This window comes from Orcinus orca, chromosome 3 (assembly GCF_937001465.1).
Source record: "Orcinus orca chromosome 3, mOrcOrc1.1, whole genome shotgun sequence".
In the NCBI taxonomy this organism is placed as follows: Eukaryota; Metazoa; Chordata; class Mammalia; order Artiodactyla; family Delphinidae; genus Orcinus; species Orcinus orca.
Window position 1 is genome coordinate 9,972,366 of NC_064561.1, and position 17,660 is coordinate 9,990,025.

The 17,660-nt window shown below is 41.8% G+C and overlaps 1 protein-coding gene across 1 annotated transcript; it reads right to left on the bottom strand.

The window, feature by feature from the left end:
• Positions 1-1,591: 1,591 nt before the first annotated feature.
• LOC101285621 (zinc finger protein 709-like) lies at positions 1,592-17,127 on the bottom strand. The gene is made up of 4 exons (XM_033401329.2): positions 16,100-17,127; positions 9,058-9,184; positions 8,793-8,853; positions 1,592-8,382 (listed from the first exon to the last, which is right to left on the bottom strand). Exons 1-4 carry the CDS (start codon positions 16,100-16,102, stop codon positions 6,399-6,401), a joined length of 2,175 nt encoding a protein of 724 aa, XP_033257220.1. The 5' UTR covers positions 16,103-17,127; the 3' UTR covers positions 1,592-6,398.
• Positions 17,128-17,660: the final 533 nt, after the last annotated feature.

Genomic DNA, 17,660 nt, shown 5'->3' on the forward strand with positions numbered 1-17,660 from the left:
GACAAAGCTACTCTGTGACCATGATGGATCAAAATGAAAACCGTATCTCTATAAATAATAAAAGAGAACAGATTCTAAAGCTTTTGTTTTGTTTTTTGCTTTTTCTGGCCACACCAGAAAAACAGGATCTTAGTTGCAGCTTGCAGGATCTTAGTTCCCCAACCAGGGACTGAACCAGGGCCCTCTGCAGTGAAAGTGCGGAGTCATAACCACTGGACTGCCAGGGAATTCCCTAAAGATTTTAAATGACCCAAATTCCCCTCTTCTCACTAATGATCGGTACTTCTTAAAAATTAACTTCAGGGCTCCCTGGTGGCGCAGTGGTTGAGAGTCCGCCTGCCGATGCAGGGGACACGGGTTCGTGCCCCGGTCCGGGAAGATCCCACATGCCGCGGAGCGGCTGGGCCCGTGAGCCATGGCCACTGAGCCTGCGCGTCCAGAGCCTGTGCTCCGCAACGGGAGAGGCCACAACAGTGAGAGGCCCGTGTACCGCAAAAAAAGAAAAAAAAAAAAATTAACTTCAGCACCACGCCATTCTTTCTGCCTTGTTAGATAATAACTATTATGATTACCCATGACAGAATTTGGCTCACTTCCTCACAGCATCCAATGTAGAATAATGCCTTGCTTCCTTGAATAGCAATCAAATCATCTAACACAAGTCAAAATCCAATAGGAAGTCCTCAAGTGCACAGTTACTGTTACACCCCACATTTTGTGGTCATTCCTAGTATGAGAACTCATTACACCCCTCCTTCTCCTTGACAACAGACGTGATCATGGTGGTCTTGGCAAAACGGGACAGAAAACACCATGATTTAAGTGCTTGGTGTTATGAATGAATAAGAAACTAGTCTCATGACAGAAATTATAAATATAAAAGAATACAAAATAAAAAGTGCCTGAGGTAAAAATACCTGCCCTTGTATGCACAATAATATTGACTCAATGTATAATGATTAGGTGGAGAAAATTACAAGTTGATCTGAAATTCCATAATTACAACTGGATATTTATTATACCCTCTCAGGAAATGAAAAACACAGTTATTTCCTAGCAGATGAGTGCTTGTTAAACAGCTAATAAAATATTTCTAAGAAAAAGCTACAAAAGCACTCATTACAGAAATTAATGCACATGCTTTGAATCATATACAATCAAAGAGAACTGAAAACATATTCAGGGATTACACTCAGATGTGAGTAAAAGGAAACACTGAGAATCTGCCTGATATGAGGAAGGTGCTGATTCTACATGGAAGGACTGGGTCTGAGCAGTCACTGCACAGTGAAGAACAGGAACAAACTCACAGGCAGTTCTTTTGGACTGCAACACAAAGGGGAATCAGGAGCACAAAGTCAACAGCAGTATTAACAGACCAAGGTGTTATTACAAATTAGAGCTTATATGAATACAGTCTAGAGAACAGTGTTCAGAGGATATTCTCAACCACGACAGTCTAAATTTCTTGCCAGATGGACACAGTGGGCTTGCAGGAAAATCCAAACTGTGCTGAATCTTCCATGTTGAACTTTGGAAAACACTGTGGAAGCCTACAGCTCTGATCAAATGGAAGTCAAACAGTCTGTGGTGGTTTTGAGGATATTCTCTTTTTTTCCAGTTTTATTGAGAAATAATTGACATACAGCAGTGTATAAATTTAAAGTGTACAGTATGATTTAACTTATATACATCGTGAAAGGATTATCACAATAAGGTTAGTGAACATCCTTCACTTCATATAGATACAAAATTTTAAAGAAATAGAAAAAATTATTTTCCTTTTGATGAGAACTCTTAGGATTTACTCTCTTTAACAACTTTCTCATGTTGTACGTTACATCCCTAGTACTAATTATTTTATAACAGAAAGTGTGTACCTTTTGACTGTCTTCCTTCAATTTCCCCTTCCCCCCACACCTTGCCTCTGGTAATCAGAAATCTGATCTCTTTATGAGTTTGTTTTTGAAATATAAATGACCTACAACACTGTTAGTTCCTGTTACACAACATGGTGTTTCGATATTCCTATACATTTCAATATGATCACTAATATAAGTTTAGTTACAATCTCTCACCATACAAAGATATAATTATTGACTATATTTCCCACACCTTACACTTCATACCTGTGACTCATTTTGCAACTCTAAGTTTGCACCTCTTAGTCTCCCTCACCTATTTCTTTCCTCCCCTACCTCTTCTCCCTTTGCCAACTACCTGTTTGACACAGTATCTGTAACTCTGTTTCGCTATGTTTGTTCATTTGTTTTGTTTTTTAGATTCCAAAACTAAGTGAAATTATACAGTATTTGTCTTTCTCTGTCAGACTTATTTCACTTAGGATAATACCTTCTAGGCCCATGCACAATGTTGCAAATGGCAAAATTTCATTCTCTTTTATGGTTGAGTAATATTCCATGATATATTATAATATAAATATATACAACAATATATATATATACACATATATTAGATTGGTCCTTTTGGGACTGTAATTCCTGAACCTGGATGTCTGTTTCCTTACCAGGTTACGGAAGTTCTTGGCTATTATGTCTTCAAATATGTCTTCTGCCCATTTTCTCTCCTTTCTTTCTGGGACTCCTATAATGAGAATGTTAGTATGCTTCTTCTTGTCTCAGAAGTCTCAAACTGTCATTTAAAAAAAATTCTTTTTCCTTATTTTCTGTTCAGATTGAGTGATTTCCACTACTCTGTCTTCCAGTTGCTGATTCATTCCTCTGTATCATCTAATCTACTACTGATTCTTTCTAGTGTATTTAAAAGTATCACTTATTGTATTCTTCAACTGTTTGGTTCTTTGTATTTTTTAAATTTTTGTTAAAAATGACGAATTTCTCACTCTGTTCACCCATTCTTCTCCCAAGTTCTTTGAGCATCTTTATGATCATTACCTTGAACAAGCAGATTGCTTATTTCTGCTTCCTTAGTTCTACTTCTGGGGTTTTATCTTGTTCCTTGTTTGGAACATATTCCTGTCACCTCACTTTGCCTAATTTGCTTTTTAAATTTCTATGTATTTGGCACATTGCTTGTTTCCAGACGTTTCAGAAGTGGCCTTTTGTAGGAGACGTCCTATGTGTGCCAGCAGTGCTCTCTCCTCTGGACACCAGAGGTATATGCTCTAGGTGTGCCCCCTACATGGGTCCTTCTCGTGCAGTGGGCTGACTAGGTGTGGCTGCCCCTTGGTCCACTTGGTTGCCAGGTCCTGCCTTGTGGGGAGGTTGCTGACTGTTGGTAGGTAGGGTCAGGACATGAGGTGGCTGGCTATAGAGCCCCAGGGGGTCTGAGGGCCAGTGCTGGCCCACTGGTGGGTGGAGCTAGTTTCCAGGGTGGGAGGTCATGGGCTCGGGACCCCCAAATCTACTGTCAGCCTGGTGGTGACTGGGGCCAAATCCCAGGGTGGCTGGCTGAAGGGTCCAAGGTGTCTTAGAGTTGGTAGGTGGGGCTGAGGCCCAGGGGGTCCTGGGGTTAATGCCAGCTCACTGGTGGGTGGAGCCAGATCCTGAGGTCTTTGGCTACAGTAAGCTGGGGGTCTCAGAGTTGGTGTCAGCCCACTGGTGAGCAGGGCTTATTTCTGTCACAGACGGCTACAAGGTCTGGGGTGTCCCAAAGCTGGTACTGGCCCACTGGTGAATGGGGCTGGATCCTGGTGTAGGCCCACTGGTATATTGGGTTGGGCCCCAACAGCTGGCTGTGGGGCCTCAGGGGTCCCAGAGCCAGTGCCAGGGCAACTGGGGTCTCAATGTATCTTAAGGCAGCTGGCCATATGGTGGGTGGGCCAGCTGCATCCCCACCTGGCTAGCTGCTTGGCCTGAGGTATCCCAATACTGGTGCCAACAGGCTGGTGGGTAGCGCAGGTCTCTTGTGCTAATAAGCTAGAAGGACAATTCCAAAACCACACTTGTCAGAACCAGTATCCTTGTGGACAGCCCCAAAAGGGCTGTCACAGTGTCTATGTCCCAAGAGTAAACACCAGTTGCCTCCTGATTTTCTAGGAGTCTCTCCAAGATCAGCAGGTGGGTCAAACCTAGGCTCCTTTCAAATTACTGCTTTTGCCCTGGATTTTGGAGCACATGAGATGTTATGTGCATCCCTGAAGAGTGGAGTCTCTATTTCCTACAGCCCTCTGACTATCCTGAAAGTAAGCCCTGCTGGTCTTCAAAGCCAAATGTTCTGGGGGCTTGTCTTTCCAGTGCAGGGCCCTTAGGCTGGGGAGCAAGATGTGGGGTTTGGACACCCTTGCTCCTTGGGACAACTTCTGCAATTGTAATTATCCTCCTGTTTGTGGGTAATGGGTCTTGACTGTAACATTTCTCCACACTTCCTACTGGTTTCATTGTGGGTCCTTCCTCCTATCTTTACTTGTAGAAGACCTTTTCTGCTAGTGTTCAGGTCTTTCTCATCAATAGTTGCTTGGTAAACAGTTGTAATTTTGATGTGCCCATGGGAGGAGGTGAGCTCAGTGTCTTCCTACTCCACTGTCTTGGACTCTCTTCAGTTTTGAGAATATTCCTGACTGGCAGAGCAAAAAATGAGGAAAATGAGCTGGAAGCAAGTGTCTGCAAAGGCCCTATGCTTCTTGTGTGTCTCTTTCCATACAAGTGGCTCCAAAATCTACCTAATCCTATTTCACATCTGCATTTCAAGTTACCTGTAAATTAGGCTTTGGTGAATTCTAACATGGGGCCATAAAAGCAACAGAGTCTAGAAAATGTAATTCACAACATTACTCACATTGACGTAACAGAGTCAAAAGGGTCATCTCCAACTCTAAATTTTATTGTCCTTTCACAGGTCTCTCTCTTTTTTTTTTTTTTCAGTACATGGGCCTCTCACTGCCATGGCCTCTCCCGTCACGGAGAACAGGCCCCGAACGTGCAGGCCCAGTGGCCATTGCTCATGGGCCCAGCCGCTCCGTGGCATGTGGGACCCTCCTGGACAGGGGCACGAACCTGTGTCCCCTGCATCGGCAGGTGGACCCTCAACCACTGCGCCACCAGGGAAGCCCTCACAGGTCTCTCTTAATGCAAATTCCATAGCCCAAATCCCAGCCAGAAGGAATAACAAAGGACAAAAGATGAAAACAATAATTCACATGAGAGTATATGATGAACTTTGCATACTTACAAATATATGCCAACTCATTGTTAGCAAAGAAATGGAATAAAGCTCTTCAGGCCAATGAAAAGTTAGTTTTCTCTTAAGAAGTAAAGGTGGAATATGTATATAATGTATAAGGGATGTTGAGTACTTGCCGCAGGAGGCCAGTACAATAAACAAACAAGTACCAAAGTGTCATTTTTCAGTGTTCTCTTATTTGCAGAAGAGTATTATATAAAAATTAACCCCACTTACATATTAGAAATGCACTTCAATTCACCCATGGATCAAAGAGTCTTCAAAATAAAAACAAAAATTTTACTGAGTAGATAAAATTACCTATTAAACTTAGGAACAATTGCCTAAAGAGTACCTACAGAATTATCTTACCTCAATATTTACTTGCAAAAGTAAGTACTACTCCATACTACAGATAATAACTTTAAGAATGTGCCACTGATAAGGACAGTATATGTTTAAAGTTTATAACACTTCTTCCATACTGTAACTTTGAGTATTCTACATGAATTAATTTGTACCAGGCTTACCCATATTACTTACATTAACATGAGTTTTTTCCAGTTCAGTTTTCACATGACTACAAAAATATTTGTTTCAACTGAATAGTCTGTTTTACTTTTCAGTTACTTGGTATCTATCCAGTGTACATTCTCACATGGTTTTGTAAGGATGTAGGGCAAATGAAGGTTTTCATATATTGTTTATATTTAACAGAATTCTCTCTAGAGTGAGTTCTCTCCCAAGAAAATGGGACTGAAAACTTCCCCAATTCCTCATGCTTACATGGTGTGCACTGTCTTGTGTCCTTAAAATGTTGTGTGATAAAGGCTTTCCAATATTCCTTACGTTCAGTTTCTGGTAAGAGTTCTTTCACATATTTGAACATAATAGGAATTGTTGAGGGCTTTACCATACAGTTTGCATTCACAGGGTTTCTCTCCAGTGTGAATTCTTTTTTTGTATTCAGAATGAACTGGGACTACTGAAGGTTCTCCTACATTCCTGACATTCATAGGCCTACTTTCCATTATGAGGATTTTCATGGTTTTGAACAGAACTGGGACAATCGAAGGCTTTCCTATAATTTTCACATTCGTGTGGTTTCGCTCCAGTGTGAGTTCTTTCATGATTTCATAATGAACTGAAAAAAATCGAAGGCCTTCCCACATTCCTTACACTATTAGGTCCAGCTCCAGTGTGCTTCACCACATGTCTTGGAATTTTAGTGACAGAACTGAAGGCTTTCCCAAGCGCTACTCTCCAATATGAGTTCTTTCATGGTTTCGTAAAGAACGGAGATGACTGAAGGCTTTACTACAATTCTTACATTCATACGGTTTCTCTCCAGTGTGAGTTCTTTCATGGTTTTGTAATGAACTGGGACAATCGAAGGCTTTCCCACATTTCTTACATGTATAAGGTCCAACTCCAGTGTGCTTTATCATGTGTAAATGAAATTTTGAGAGAAAAATGAACGCTTTCCCACATTCCTTACATTCATAGGGTTTCTCTCCACTATGAGTCCTTTCATGACTTCGAAGGGAACTGAGATAACTGACGGCTTTACCACATTGTTTACATTGATAGGGTTTCTCCCCAGTATGACTTCTTTCATGTTTTTGAAGGAAACTGGGATAACTGAAGGCTTTACCACATTCCTTACATGCATGAGGTTTCTCTCCAGTATGAGTTCTTTCATGTCTTCGAAGGGACCTAGGAGTACTGAAGGTTTTACAACATCCCTTACATTCATAGGGCTTTTCTACACTGTGAATCCTTTCATGACTTTGAAAGTAATTGGGACAATCAAAGACTTTCCCACACTCCTTACATTTATAAGGTCCATCTCCAGTGTGCTTCATCACGTGTCTTTGAAATTTGATGAGAGAACTGAAGGCTTTCTCACATTCTTTACATTCATGTTTCTCTCCACCATGACTTCTTTCATGTTTTCGACAGGAATTTGGACAACTGAAGGCTTTACCACATTTTTTACATTCATAAGGCTTTTCTCCACTGTGTCTCCTTTCATGGCTTTGGAAGGATCTGGGACAACTGAAGGCTTTACCACATTTCCTACACTTATAGGGTTTCTCTCCACTATGACTTTTTTCATGTCTGCGAATGGAAGTGGGCCAATTGAAAGTTTTCCCACATTGTTTACATTTATAAGGCTTCTCTCCTGTGTGAGTCCTTACATGTATTTGAAATGAACTGGGAGTAATGAATGCTTTCTTACATTCCTTACATTTATAAGGTCCATCTCCAGAGTGACTTATCATGTGTGCCCGAAGGCTTGAGAGAAAAATAAAACCTTTTCCACAATCCTTACATTCATAGGGTTTCTCTCCAGTATGATTTCTTTCATGTTTTCGAAGAGAACTGGAATAACTGAATGCTTTACTACATCTTTTACATTCATAGAATTTCTTTCCATTGTGATTTCTTTCATGGTTTTGTAATCCTACACGGGAAATAAAAGCTTTACCACATTGCTTACATTCATAGGGTTTCTCTCCTGTGTGAGTCCTTTCATGTGTTTGAAAAGTTCGACGATATCTAAAGGCTTTTCCACATTGTTTACATTGATAGGGTTTCTCTCCCATGTGGGTTTTTTCATGTATTTGTAGTGCACTTAAAAAAGTAAAGACTTTCCCACATTCCTTACATTTATAAGGAGCATCTCCAGTGTGTGTTATCACGTGTCTCCGAAAGGTTGTGAGCCACTTAAAGGGTTTCCCACATTCCTTACATTTATAAGGAGTATCTCCAGTGTGCGTTATCATGTGTCTTTGAAAGGTTGTAAGCCACATAAAGGATTTCCCACATTCTTTACATTCATAGGGCTTTTCTCCTGTATGAATCCTTTTATGTGTTTGAAAGGATGTTCGAAAATGAAAAGCTTTCCCACATTCCTTACATTTATAGTTCTCCTGTCCACTGTGTTTTCTTTCATGTTTTTCAAAACACTGAAGATAACTGAAGGCTTTACCACATTCCTTACATTTATATGGCTTCTCTTCATATTTCTGATACTCATACAGTTTGTGCCCACTATGACGGTTGATATGCCTATTAAGGGATGAATGATGCATAAAGACTTTTCCACATGCACTGCATTCATGTAGTTTCACTCCAGTAGTTTTCTTCTTCAGACTGAGTTTTGGAATAAGGCTGAAGTTTCCTGCACATTGACTACCCTCTTTACTTTCACAGAGTCTCTCTACAACATGACTTCTGTAAAAAATGAGAATCACGTTAGTAATGATTTCTTTACCAACAATTTAATATTTATTAGTAGGATATTTGAACTACATTTTTATGATCTATAGCAAAACTGTAGGTTATCTCCCTTGTCTGAATTGTTTTTGATTGAATATAAGAAATGCCCTGCAAGAAGACTTCACTCTTGGAATTATCAAAACACTGATATTCACATACAGGGCTTGTTAATACTGTTTCCAAGAGAACTATTTTCCAAACACTAAATATCTATGTCACATATTAGAAAGTATTGGGGGGAAAGTTTTTCTGAGAATAAATAAATGTCAAGCAGGCATTATGTGTTTAGGTCCCTTCTTTTAAAATTTCATCACGTACCAGGACCCTCATATAAGGCACTACTTTCTGTTGTGAGTGTGACTTACCTTAGTTTTCTCCCCTGGTTTTTGTACTGATCTTCAATGTCATGATCCTCCCATTTTTCCCCTAAATTGCAGATGCAGAAAAACGATTCCAAAATATTAGAAATTATAGAACAATTATTAGATTCTATATTCATTGTTGGTTGTGACCAGGCCTAGTTTATATACCAACATCCTCCCTTCCACATAGGACATCTTAGAAGATCATCAATGAGCAAGAAACATTTGTTCCCTAATTGACAAAGTAAAGGAAAGCTGTCACCCTTACCTACTGAGGCCAGGTTTCTGAAGGTTTCCCGCATCACATCTCTGTAGAGTTTCTTCTGTGAAGGATTCAGTAAAGCCCACTCCTCCAGGGTGAAATTCACAGCCACATCTTCAATGGCTACCGAGTCCTAAAATACCCCAAATATGTGTATAGTAGGATGAATGACACTGACAGGACTAGACATCTATACACCATTTTTGTTTTGTTTTGTTTTGTGTTTATTTTTGGCTGCTTTGGGTCTTCCTCTAGTTGCAGCAAGCAGGGGCTACTCTTCATTGCAGCGCGCAGGCTTCCCATTGTGGTGGCTTCTCTTGTTGCAGAGCACAGGCTCTAGGCGCGTGGGCTTCAGTAGTTGTGGCATGCGGGCTCTAGAGTGCAGGCTCAGTAGTTGTGCCGCACGGGCTTAGTTGCTCCATGGCACGTGGGATCTTCCTGGGCCAGGGATTGAACCCGTGTCCCCTGAATTGGCAGGCAGTTTCTTAACTGCTGTGCCACAAGGGAAGCCATATACACTATTTATATGAAGGTTATGTATGATCCTGTCATATCCAAACATTTATTCTATGACTTGATCATCAGGAACTTACTCTGTCTCTACTTCCTCACAAATTTAGCAGCATAATGAACATGGAAATATTTACTCTGATCACATTACATCTCATTTCTCACTAACAGCAGGGTCCAGAACATGTTGGGAAATGACAGACATGATATACAAATGAAACGAATGTTACCATTTTAAGACCATCAATACCTTGTGAGGAAAAACTCTTTCATCTCCTTCCTTTTTACATACCATTTATAGCACTTATGAGGCAGAGGGCCAAATCTGCACAAACTTTTATGAATAAGAACATAGTGCTGAACTGGAAGCTTTTTCTTCTATTCCCATCACCAAACAAGAGTCCAAGAAAACTGTAAAACTTTTAATAGGATCCAGCTGGCCAATTTGGCCATAAAGTAATCCAGGCCTTTATAAGTAGTCAGATGTAGATGACAGAAAAAAAAATATTCTTGTGGGGAAATAGTGCTGTTAACTTGTGTAATATTTACCACAGATTCAGTTTTTCCTTTCTCTTTGTTTGATCTGATGCACTAGAAAGTTAATTGGCGCCTACAGTTAATTGGCACAGACAGTAGGAAGACAGCATGAAAACACAGACCACAAAATTCCTATAGTCATGTGCCTCAGGGCTGCTTAAGAGGCATACATAGGCACACAGAGTGAGACAATATGCCAGAATAGCTCTTTATGGCAGATCTAAAACACAGTGCCCTGTGCCTTTCTAACCTTGAGGAACAGATTAAGAGTTGTAGATGGCAAGTGCATTCACTGAAAATCACAAGGGTTTGATGGTGAATCTGCCCAAAAGTATGAAATACACAAAGGATTCAACAGTGCTTTCCTCCTAAAGAACATAAAATCTCCATTTTCAAATTGCAGGAGGAAGTTATTTCCTGACCAGCCACTCTAGAGGCTGCCCTGCCAACTTCTCTAATTTCCAAACTCCCACAAGGTTTACAGGAACATGACAGCTTGACCCCTGGGGATAGGAATCCCTTTGCTGATGACAGCACACATTGCCAATAGTGTATGAAAGGTTTTATTACCTAAATAATTGAGGTATCTGAGGAAAGTAAGGCAGGCCTCTCCAGAGCTTTCAAGAAATGGCTTCACAAGCAAGGAAAGGTAATTGGACTTTTTAAAAACTGAAGTTAGGGGCTGGGTTAGGATGAGGGTTCACACACAAGAGCAGGATCTTAAGAGGATTGAATCTCTTGCCACTGCCAATGGAAGAAGGACTAAGGCTTTCTGATCACTTTGTATAGATGTGGGTAAAAGTGTAAAGAGGATGAATGAGGTTTTAAAGCAGTCAGCAATCACCAAAAATTGAAGACAGAGACTTACAGGTTCTAATCTGGCATTTAAGGAACTTAGAAGTCATCATTCCTGGCCTCAAAGAAAAAAAATGAAAAAAACTTGAACAAGTCTTCTTAGACCCATCAGAGCATTGAGGTCACAGGCAAAACACTCTCTCTAAAACTGGGAAAGAAGAAATAAAGATGGCACGTAAAAATAAGCACCAGGGACTTCCCTGGTGGTCCAGTGGTTAAGACTTCCCCTTCCAATGTAGGGGTTGCAGGTTTGATCCCTGGTTGGGGAGCTAAGATCCCATATGCCTCGCAGCCAAAAAACCAAAACATAAAAATAGAAATAATATCGTAACAAAATTCAATAAAGACTTTAAAAAATGTCCACATCAAAAAAAAGTAATAATAATAAAAAATACCAAATACTCTGTTCTTAACAAGGCCTATACTGAAAACAATGTATTTCACCAGAGGCTAACACAAAGCCAAAAAAACAAAAATGAAACATACAAAACAGAACACAATATCCATGAACTGTACAATGACAGGTTTAAAATACACAAAATGGGAATATCTGAAAAAAAAGATACACAGAAAGGAACAGAAAAAATGAAGTAATAATCATTGAGATTTTCCTAAAATTAATCATAAATGGCATGCTGTAGATCCAAAAAGCTTAAAGAACACTAAACGTCAAAAATGTATACCAAGGGCTTCCCTAGTGGTGCAGTGGTTGAGAGTCTGCCTGCCAATGCAGTGGACACGGGTTCGTGCCCCGGTCCGGGAAGATCCCACATGCTGCGGAGCGGCTAGGCCTGTGAGCCATGGCCTCTGAGCCTGCACGTCCGGAGTCTGCACGTCTGGAGCCTGGGCTCCGCAAGGGGAGAGGCCACAACAGTGAGAGGCCTGCGTACCGCAAAAAAAAAAAAAAAAAAAAAATGCATACCAAGTATATCATATTCTAACTAGAGAAAAATCAAAGAGAAAGAGAATATAGTGAAAAAAAGCCAGAGGGGAAATCCACCTTACTTACAGAGAAAAACGATTAGAATTAAATCAGACTTCTTTTCAGAAACCATGCAAGCAGGAAGAGAGCAGAGTGAAATATTTAAATTTTTGAAAGAAAAAACTACTCTTCTACTTTTCAAAACCAAAAGCTGGTCCACAGAAAATATTAATTATAATAAAATTGACGTCTAGTCAAGATAACGGAGAAGAGAAGGCAAAACAGAAATAATATCAGAAATGAAAGAAGGGGGAAATGAACATAAAAAGATTTGATACAATTCAACATCCATTTATGGTAACAAACTAATTATAGAAGGGAACTCTCTGTCCTTGAGAAAAATATCTACAGGACACCTGCAGCTAACATCATACTTAGATACAACACCAAAAACAAACAAACAAACCATGAAGGGAAAAAATGATAAGTCTCACTTTATTAAAAGGAAAATTCCTGTGCTGGGAAAGTGTTAAGAGAATGAAAAGACAAGTCACAGACTAGGAGAATGTCTTTGTAACACACATATCTGATAAATGACTGGTATCCAGAATATACATAGAATTCTTGGGGACTTCCCTGGTGGTGCAGTGGATAAGACTCTGTGCTCCCAATGCAGGGGGCCCGAGTTTGATCCCTGGTCAGGGCACTAGATCCCAAATGCATGCCATAATTAAGAGTTCACATGCCACAACTAAGGAGCCTGTGTACCGCAACTAAGGAGCCCTGGAGCCACAACTAAGAAGCCCTGGAGCCACAACTAAGAAGCCCATGTGCCACAACTAAGGAGCCCGCGAGCTGCAACTAAGACCCAGTGCAACCAAATAAATAAATAATTTTAAAAAACCCAAACAAACAAACAAACAAAATATATATATATAATTCTTAAAACTCAACAGTAAGAAGACAAACAACTCAATTAAAAGTGGGAAAAAGATCTGAACAGACACCACACCAAACAAGATATACAGATGGGAAATAAGCAATATGAAAACATGCTCAACAAATGTCTTTGGGAAATTATAAAAAAAACAACAATGATATGTCACTACACACTTATCAAATGGCTAAATTCAAAACACTCAGAACACCAGATATTAGTGAAGATGTGAAGCTGCTGGTAATCCTCATTCCTTGGTGGTGGGAATGAAATTTGGTATGCCTACATTGGAAGATAAGAATTTTCCATCAATACTTAATATACTCTTATACATATAGTAAGATCCAGCAATCACATTCCTTGGTAGAGACCTAAATTAGTCTCTACCAAGCCTACACATGAATGTTTCTAGGTGTTTTATTCATAATGGGCAAGAGTTAGAGTTAAGCATGATGTCCTTCAAGAGTCGAATGGCTAAACAATCAGTGTCATTCCCACTGTAATAAGATGAAATATTGTTCAGTGAAAAAATGAAATGAGGTATCAAGCCATGAAAACACATGAAGGAATCTTAAAAGTACATTGCTAAGTGAAAGAAGCCAATCTGACAAGGCAACACAAGATTCCAAGTATTTGACATTCCGGAAAAAACATTATTATGAGCCAGAAAAAGATCTTTGGTTCTGAAGGATTTGGGGGTTGAAGGGAGAGATGAATGAATAGATGAAGCATAAGGGACTTTGAGGGAACTGATACTACTCTACAGGACAGAGAAATGATGAATATGTTTCAATAAACATTTACCAAAACCATAGATCCTATAACACAAAGAGTCATTGATAATAAAAACTGTGGACTTTAGTGCATCACTATTGGTTCAGTAATTGTTATAAATGTACTGGGGTAATACAAGATGTATAAAACAGTGCAAACTGTGTGGATGCAGAGGGGTTATGTGGGAACTACTAAGGAAAAGAATTACAGGACCACAATATTCAAGAGATAAAGGAATCCAAAGGAAAGAAAAGCAAATATTTGAATCAGCTGAGATAAGCACACTGCTTCCCTACCGTTCAAAACGAAAATCCACATTCAGAAAGTTAAATACATTCTTAAAATTGTGGTCCAGGGCTTCCCTGGTGGCGCAGTAGTTGAGAGTCCGCCTGCCGATGCAGGGGACACGGGTTCGTGCCCCGGTCCGGGAAGATCCCACATGCCGCGGAGCGGCTGGGCCCCGTGAGCCATGGCCGCTGAGCCTGCGCGTCCGGAGCCTGTGCTCCGCAACGGGAGAGGCCACGACAGTGAGAGGCCCGCGTACCGCAAAAAAAAAAAAAAAAAAATTGTGGTCCAGACACTCCCAACTGAGATAGAACCCCTAGAAGTGAGTCAGTCCCTGGTGAAGAAGGGTAGGGACCCAAAATAAACTCTGGCAGCTGCACATACTCTTCTCTTGCCTGGCCACGTGCGAGCCCTTCCTCTCCCAGGCTTCCATTCTCACAAGTGAGGAATTTCTCAGCAGGTTCCGACCCAAATGAACTCCCAAATTCATAAACTCTTTGTCAAGGAGACAGAACACCAACCTCCATAGACTTTCCTGTGCACAAATTACACTGAATGCGCCAACATTATGGATGCAACACTTAGGCATACATCTGCACCTGAAGAAACCACTATTACAACTGCAGAAAGAAATCACCGTGTCTCCTCCACCTACCCAGGTGCACTTGAACCCCCATCTTTCCAGGGCTCTGCACCTTCTCTCAGCATAAAGGCTCCTTCTGTAGTGGGTGTGAGCAGGTGAGAAAACCTACAAGGAGAGGTTCCCCAGGAAGAACCAATTGGCCTTCACTTCTACCTCTCTGTGCACGCTCAGAGGGCCTTGGTTTGGCTCACCCACCACAAGCCATACTCAACACTGGAGTTACTTGGCACCACTATTACATTTTAATGACACAAACACACTGACCAATCCAGCAAATTCACTCAGACTCAGTGCTTATGTGGAAAGGAGGCAAGAAAACTGGAACATACTTTACTAGTTCAACCAGAAAATCCCAAATATATATTCCTTTCAGCAAAGAAGATGTCAGTTAATTATTATTTCATGGCAAGACTTGTTTTGTAATTAATTAATCATACTTGAACACTTCTGGTCTGCAAGTCTAAACCCTGGATTTCATTTGAAATCATCCAAAAGTAATGAACAGCCCTCTGAAACAACTACAGTCAGGGTAAGAGGGAGTGAAACCAGTATCTTAAGTGAAATGCAATACTGGAACCTTTCTTTTCACCCCTGAAATTCACCTCTTTTTTTTGCCTCTTTGGAAATGTTTTATGCTATCTTTCGAGCCTATTGATTAAATAAAAATGTATTTACCCCTACTGAAAACGAACACTTAAATAAAGCAATAAATCTTCTCAGGTCAACAAAAGCAGGGAGGGGCAAGGCTGACAGAACAGATCACCCAGGAAAGTTCCAAAAAGGAACCTCCAACCAAAGGATTTTCCGTAGGATGTCTGGGCCCAGGAAAGATCCTGGGACGAGAGGCACAAGGATTTCATACAACATAGTTCCAGGCGGTCATTCTCGGCTTTCCTTTCATGTAAAATACACACAAAAAAATAAAGCTTTCAAAATCAGCCCATCCGTGGCTCTACTTAAGGATAAACAGTTAAAATATTGAGGCTATTTGAAATGTACCACGGCGGACAAACAGTAGAATATGTTGTGAATCAGAGAGAGGAAACTGGCGTTTGGGAATATGAAAGGGATTTGTAAATTTAGGGATTTATCGCCAACCCTAGGAAGAGCTACGCTGGTAAAACAGGGTTGTGGATTTGAGACCCCGCTCCCACCAAATTTGAAAAACTCAAGAGAAAACGTGTCGCGCTGGGGAGAAAGGAGGGAATGGGGACCTCACACACCACAGCTCCTCCCACGCATATAGCCCTGACCCCGAGTCTAACGACCCTCCCGCGGTCACCGCACAACCTGGGGGAGACGCGGGGCTGCGGGCGCAGAGCTGCGCAGAGAGGCTCCGGGGTCAGGGCCGACGTCGCCGCGCACCAAGGGACGGGACAGGAAGTCCGGGGTCCCGGCTGCCGGCCCCGCCCCGCCCCCACGCTGCGAGCCGGAGCGGACTGAGGTCCGAGCGGCGCCCCGGGTGGACTCGGGCCAGCGGACTCCGAATTTGACCGCGGGGAGGCCCGGGTCCCGCCACGGCCGCTTCCGGCCGGTTCCCACCAGCCCCTCCTCTCCGTCTCCACATCCAGGGAAGCACACTCACCATTTCTAGGTTTCCTGGGTCTCCCCGAATCCTTCCTACGACTCCCACGACCCGTATAGATCACAGCACAACACAGCCTGCTGCAGAGGAAGAAGACCACTAGAGGAAGATAAGCATCCGGAGCAAAGCCAGAGCGATTAGCTACAGCCCTTCCGTTGAGGGGCGTCACCCCACCCACAGGCCCCAGCGACCTCCCTGATTGGGCAGTTCCCAAGGCCTCGCCCCCTCGTGCCTGAGTGACAGCGGGGCGGGAGGACGCTTGGCTCAGGCGAACAGGCTTCAGCCGTTGGTGGGTGACCTGTCCCCGCGGGAATATTTGAATTTAAACAGAGCTTATTCCTGTCCTAAGGCTGACTCTGTAGTCTTCCCGCAGCTTGGTCGGAACGCGAGGTCACAGGTGTGCACAGGGAATTCCTCATTCAGTTTGAAGATGAAGCAAGTATAGACAAGAGGGCGCCCAGAGCAGGACAAACTGCAACAAGAAGGCTTGGTGTAACTGGAACTGTGACCTTTGTTTAGAAACGTATCCACTTCAGTGTGACATCACTATCTGTAATAAAGAGTCAGGCTCCGTTTGTTTTTTTTTTGTTTTTTTTTGCGGTACGCGGGCCTCTCACTGTTATGGCCTCTCCCGTTGCGGAGCACAGGCTCCGGACGCGCAGGCTCGGCCATGGCTCACGGGCCCAGCCGCTCCGCGGCATGTGGGATACTCCCGGACCGGGGCACGAAACCGTGTCCTGTGCACCGGCAGGTGGACTCTCAACCACTGCGCCACGAGCGAAGCCCTCAGGCTCCGTTTTAATCTTTGAAATTTGACAGCCTTGAGACTTCTACCCATCTCTTCCCCACCCCCCACTCATTTGAAAAGAATCCCAGAGCGTTTGGCTCTAGTGGGGAGTTTGAACCCCACAGTCCTAGCTGGGGGAAGGGCCTCTTCTCTAAGCAGACGGTGTGAGATGTGTCATTAAACTATCAGGTTTCATTAAATTCACATTTTACACTGGAAGGAAATTTATTTTAGATCAATGTTAGCTTGTGTCCCTAGAGAATTTTGAAATGTAAAAAGCTATAAGGTCCCTAAGGCAACTGAATTCCTATTTTCACTAAAATAACAAAAACAACAATAACAAACCGTAATGTAAATGTGAGATGCACCTGGAAAGTCTTTTTACCCCTCCAAGCTCTACTTTGAGGTATAACTGACTAATAAAATGGTCTAATTTGAGGATGACAATACGATGATTTGAGATACTTATACTGTATTGTATAAATGAAATTTGCTAAGAGAGTGGATCTTAAGAGTTCTCAACACACACACACACACACACACACACACACACACACACGATAACAATTTGAGGTGATGGATGTGTTAAATAACCTGGAAACTCTTAGATGTCTAAGAGCCTGAATTGCTTGCATTGCAAAACCTTAACGCATTTATCCACTTATTTGAACGCTTTATTTAGGTACAACACACATACTATACAATGGACCCTTTAATGTCTAAAACTCACTGGTTTTCAGTGAAACCGAATTCCCCTAAAACAAAGTTCCCTTA

Coding starts and splice junctions, on each gene's coding strand:
- LOC101285621 (XM_033401329.2), bottom strand. Junction 8,854..9,057: donor CAGAAACCTGGCCTCAGTAG/GTAAGGGTGACA, acceptor TCTGCAATTTAG/GGGAAAAATGGGAGGATCAT. Junction 8,383..8,792: donor AACCAGGGGAGAAAACTAAG/GTAAGTCACACT, acceptor CATTTTTTACAG/AAGTCATGTTGTAGAGAGAC.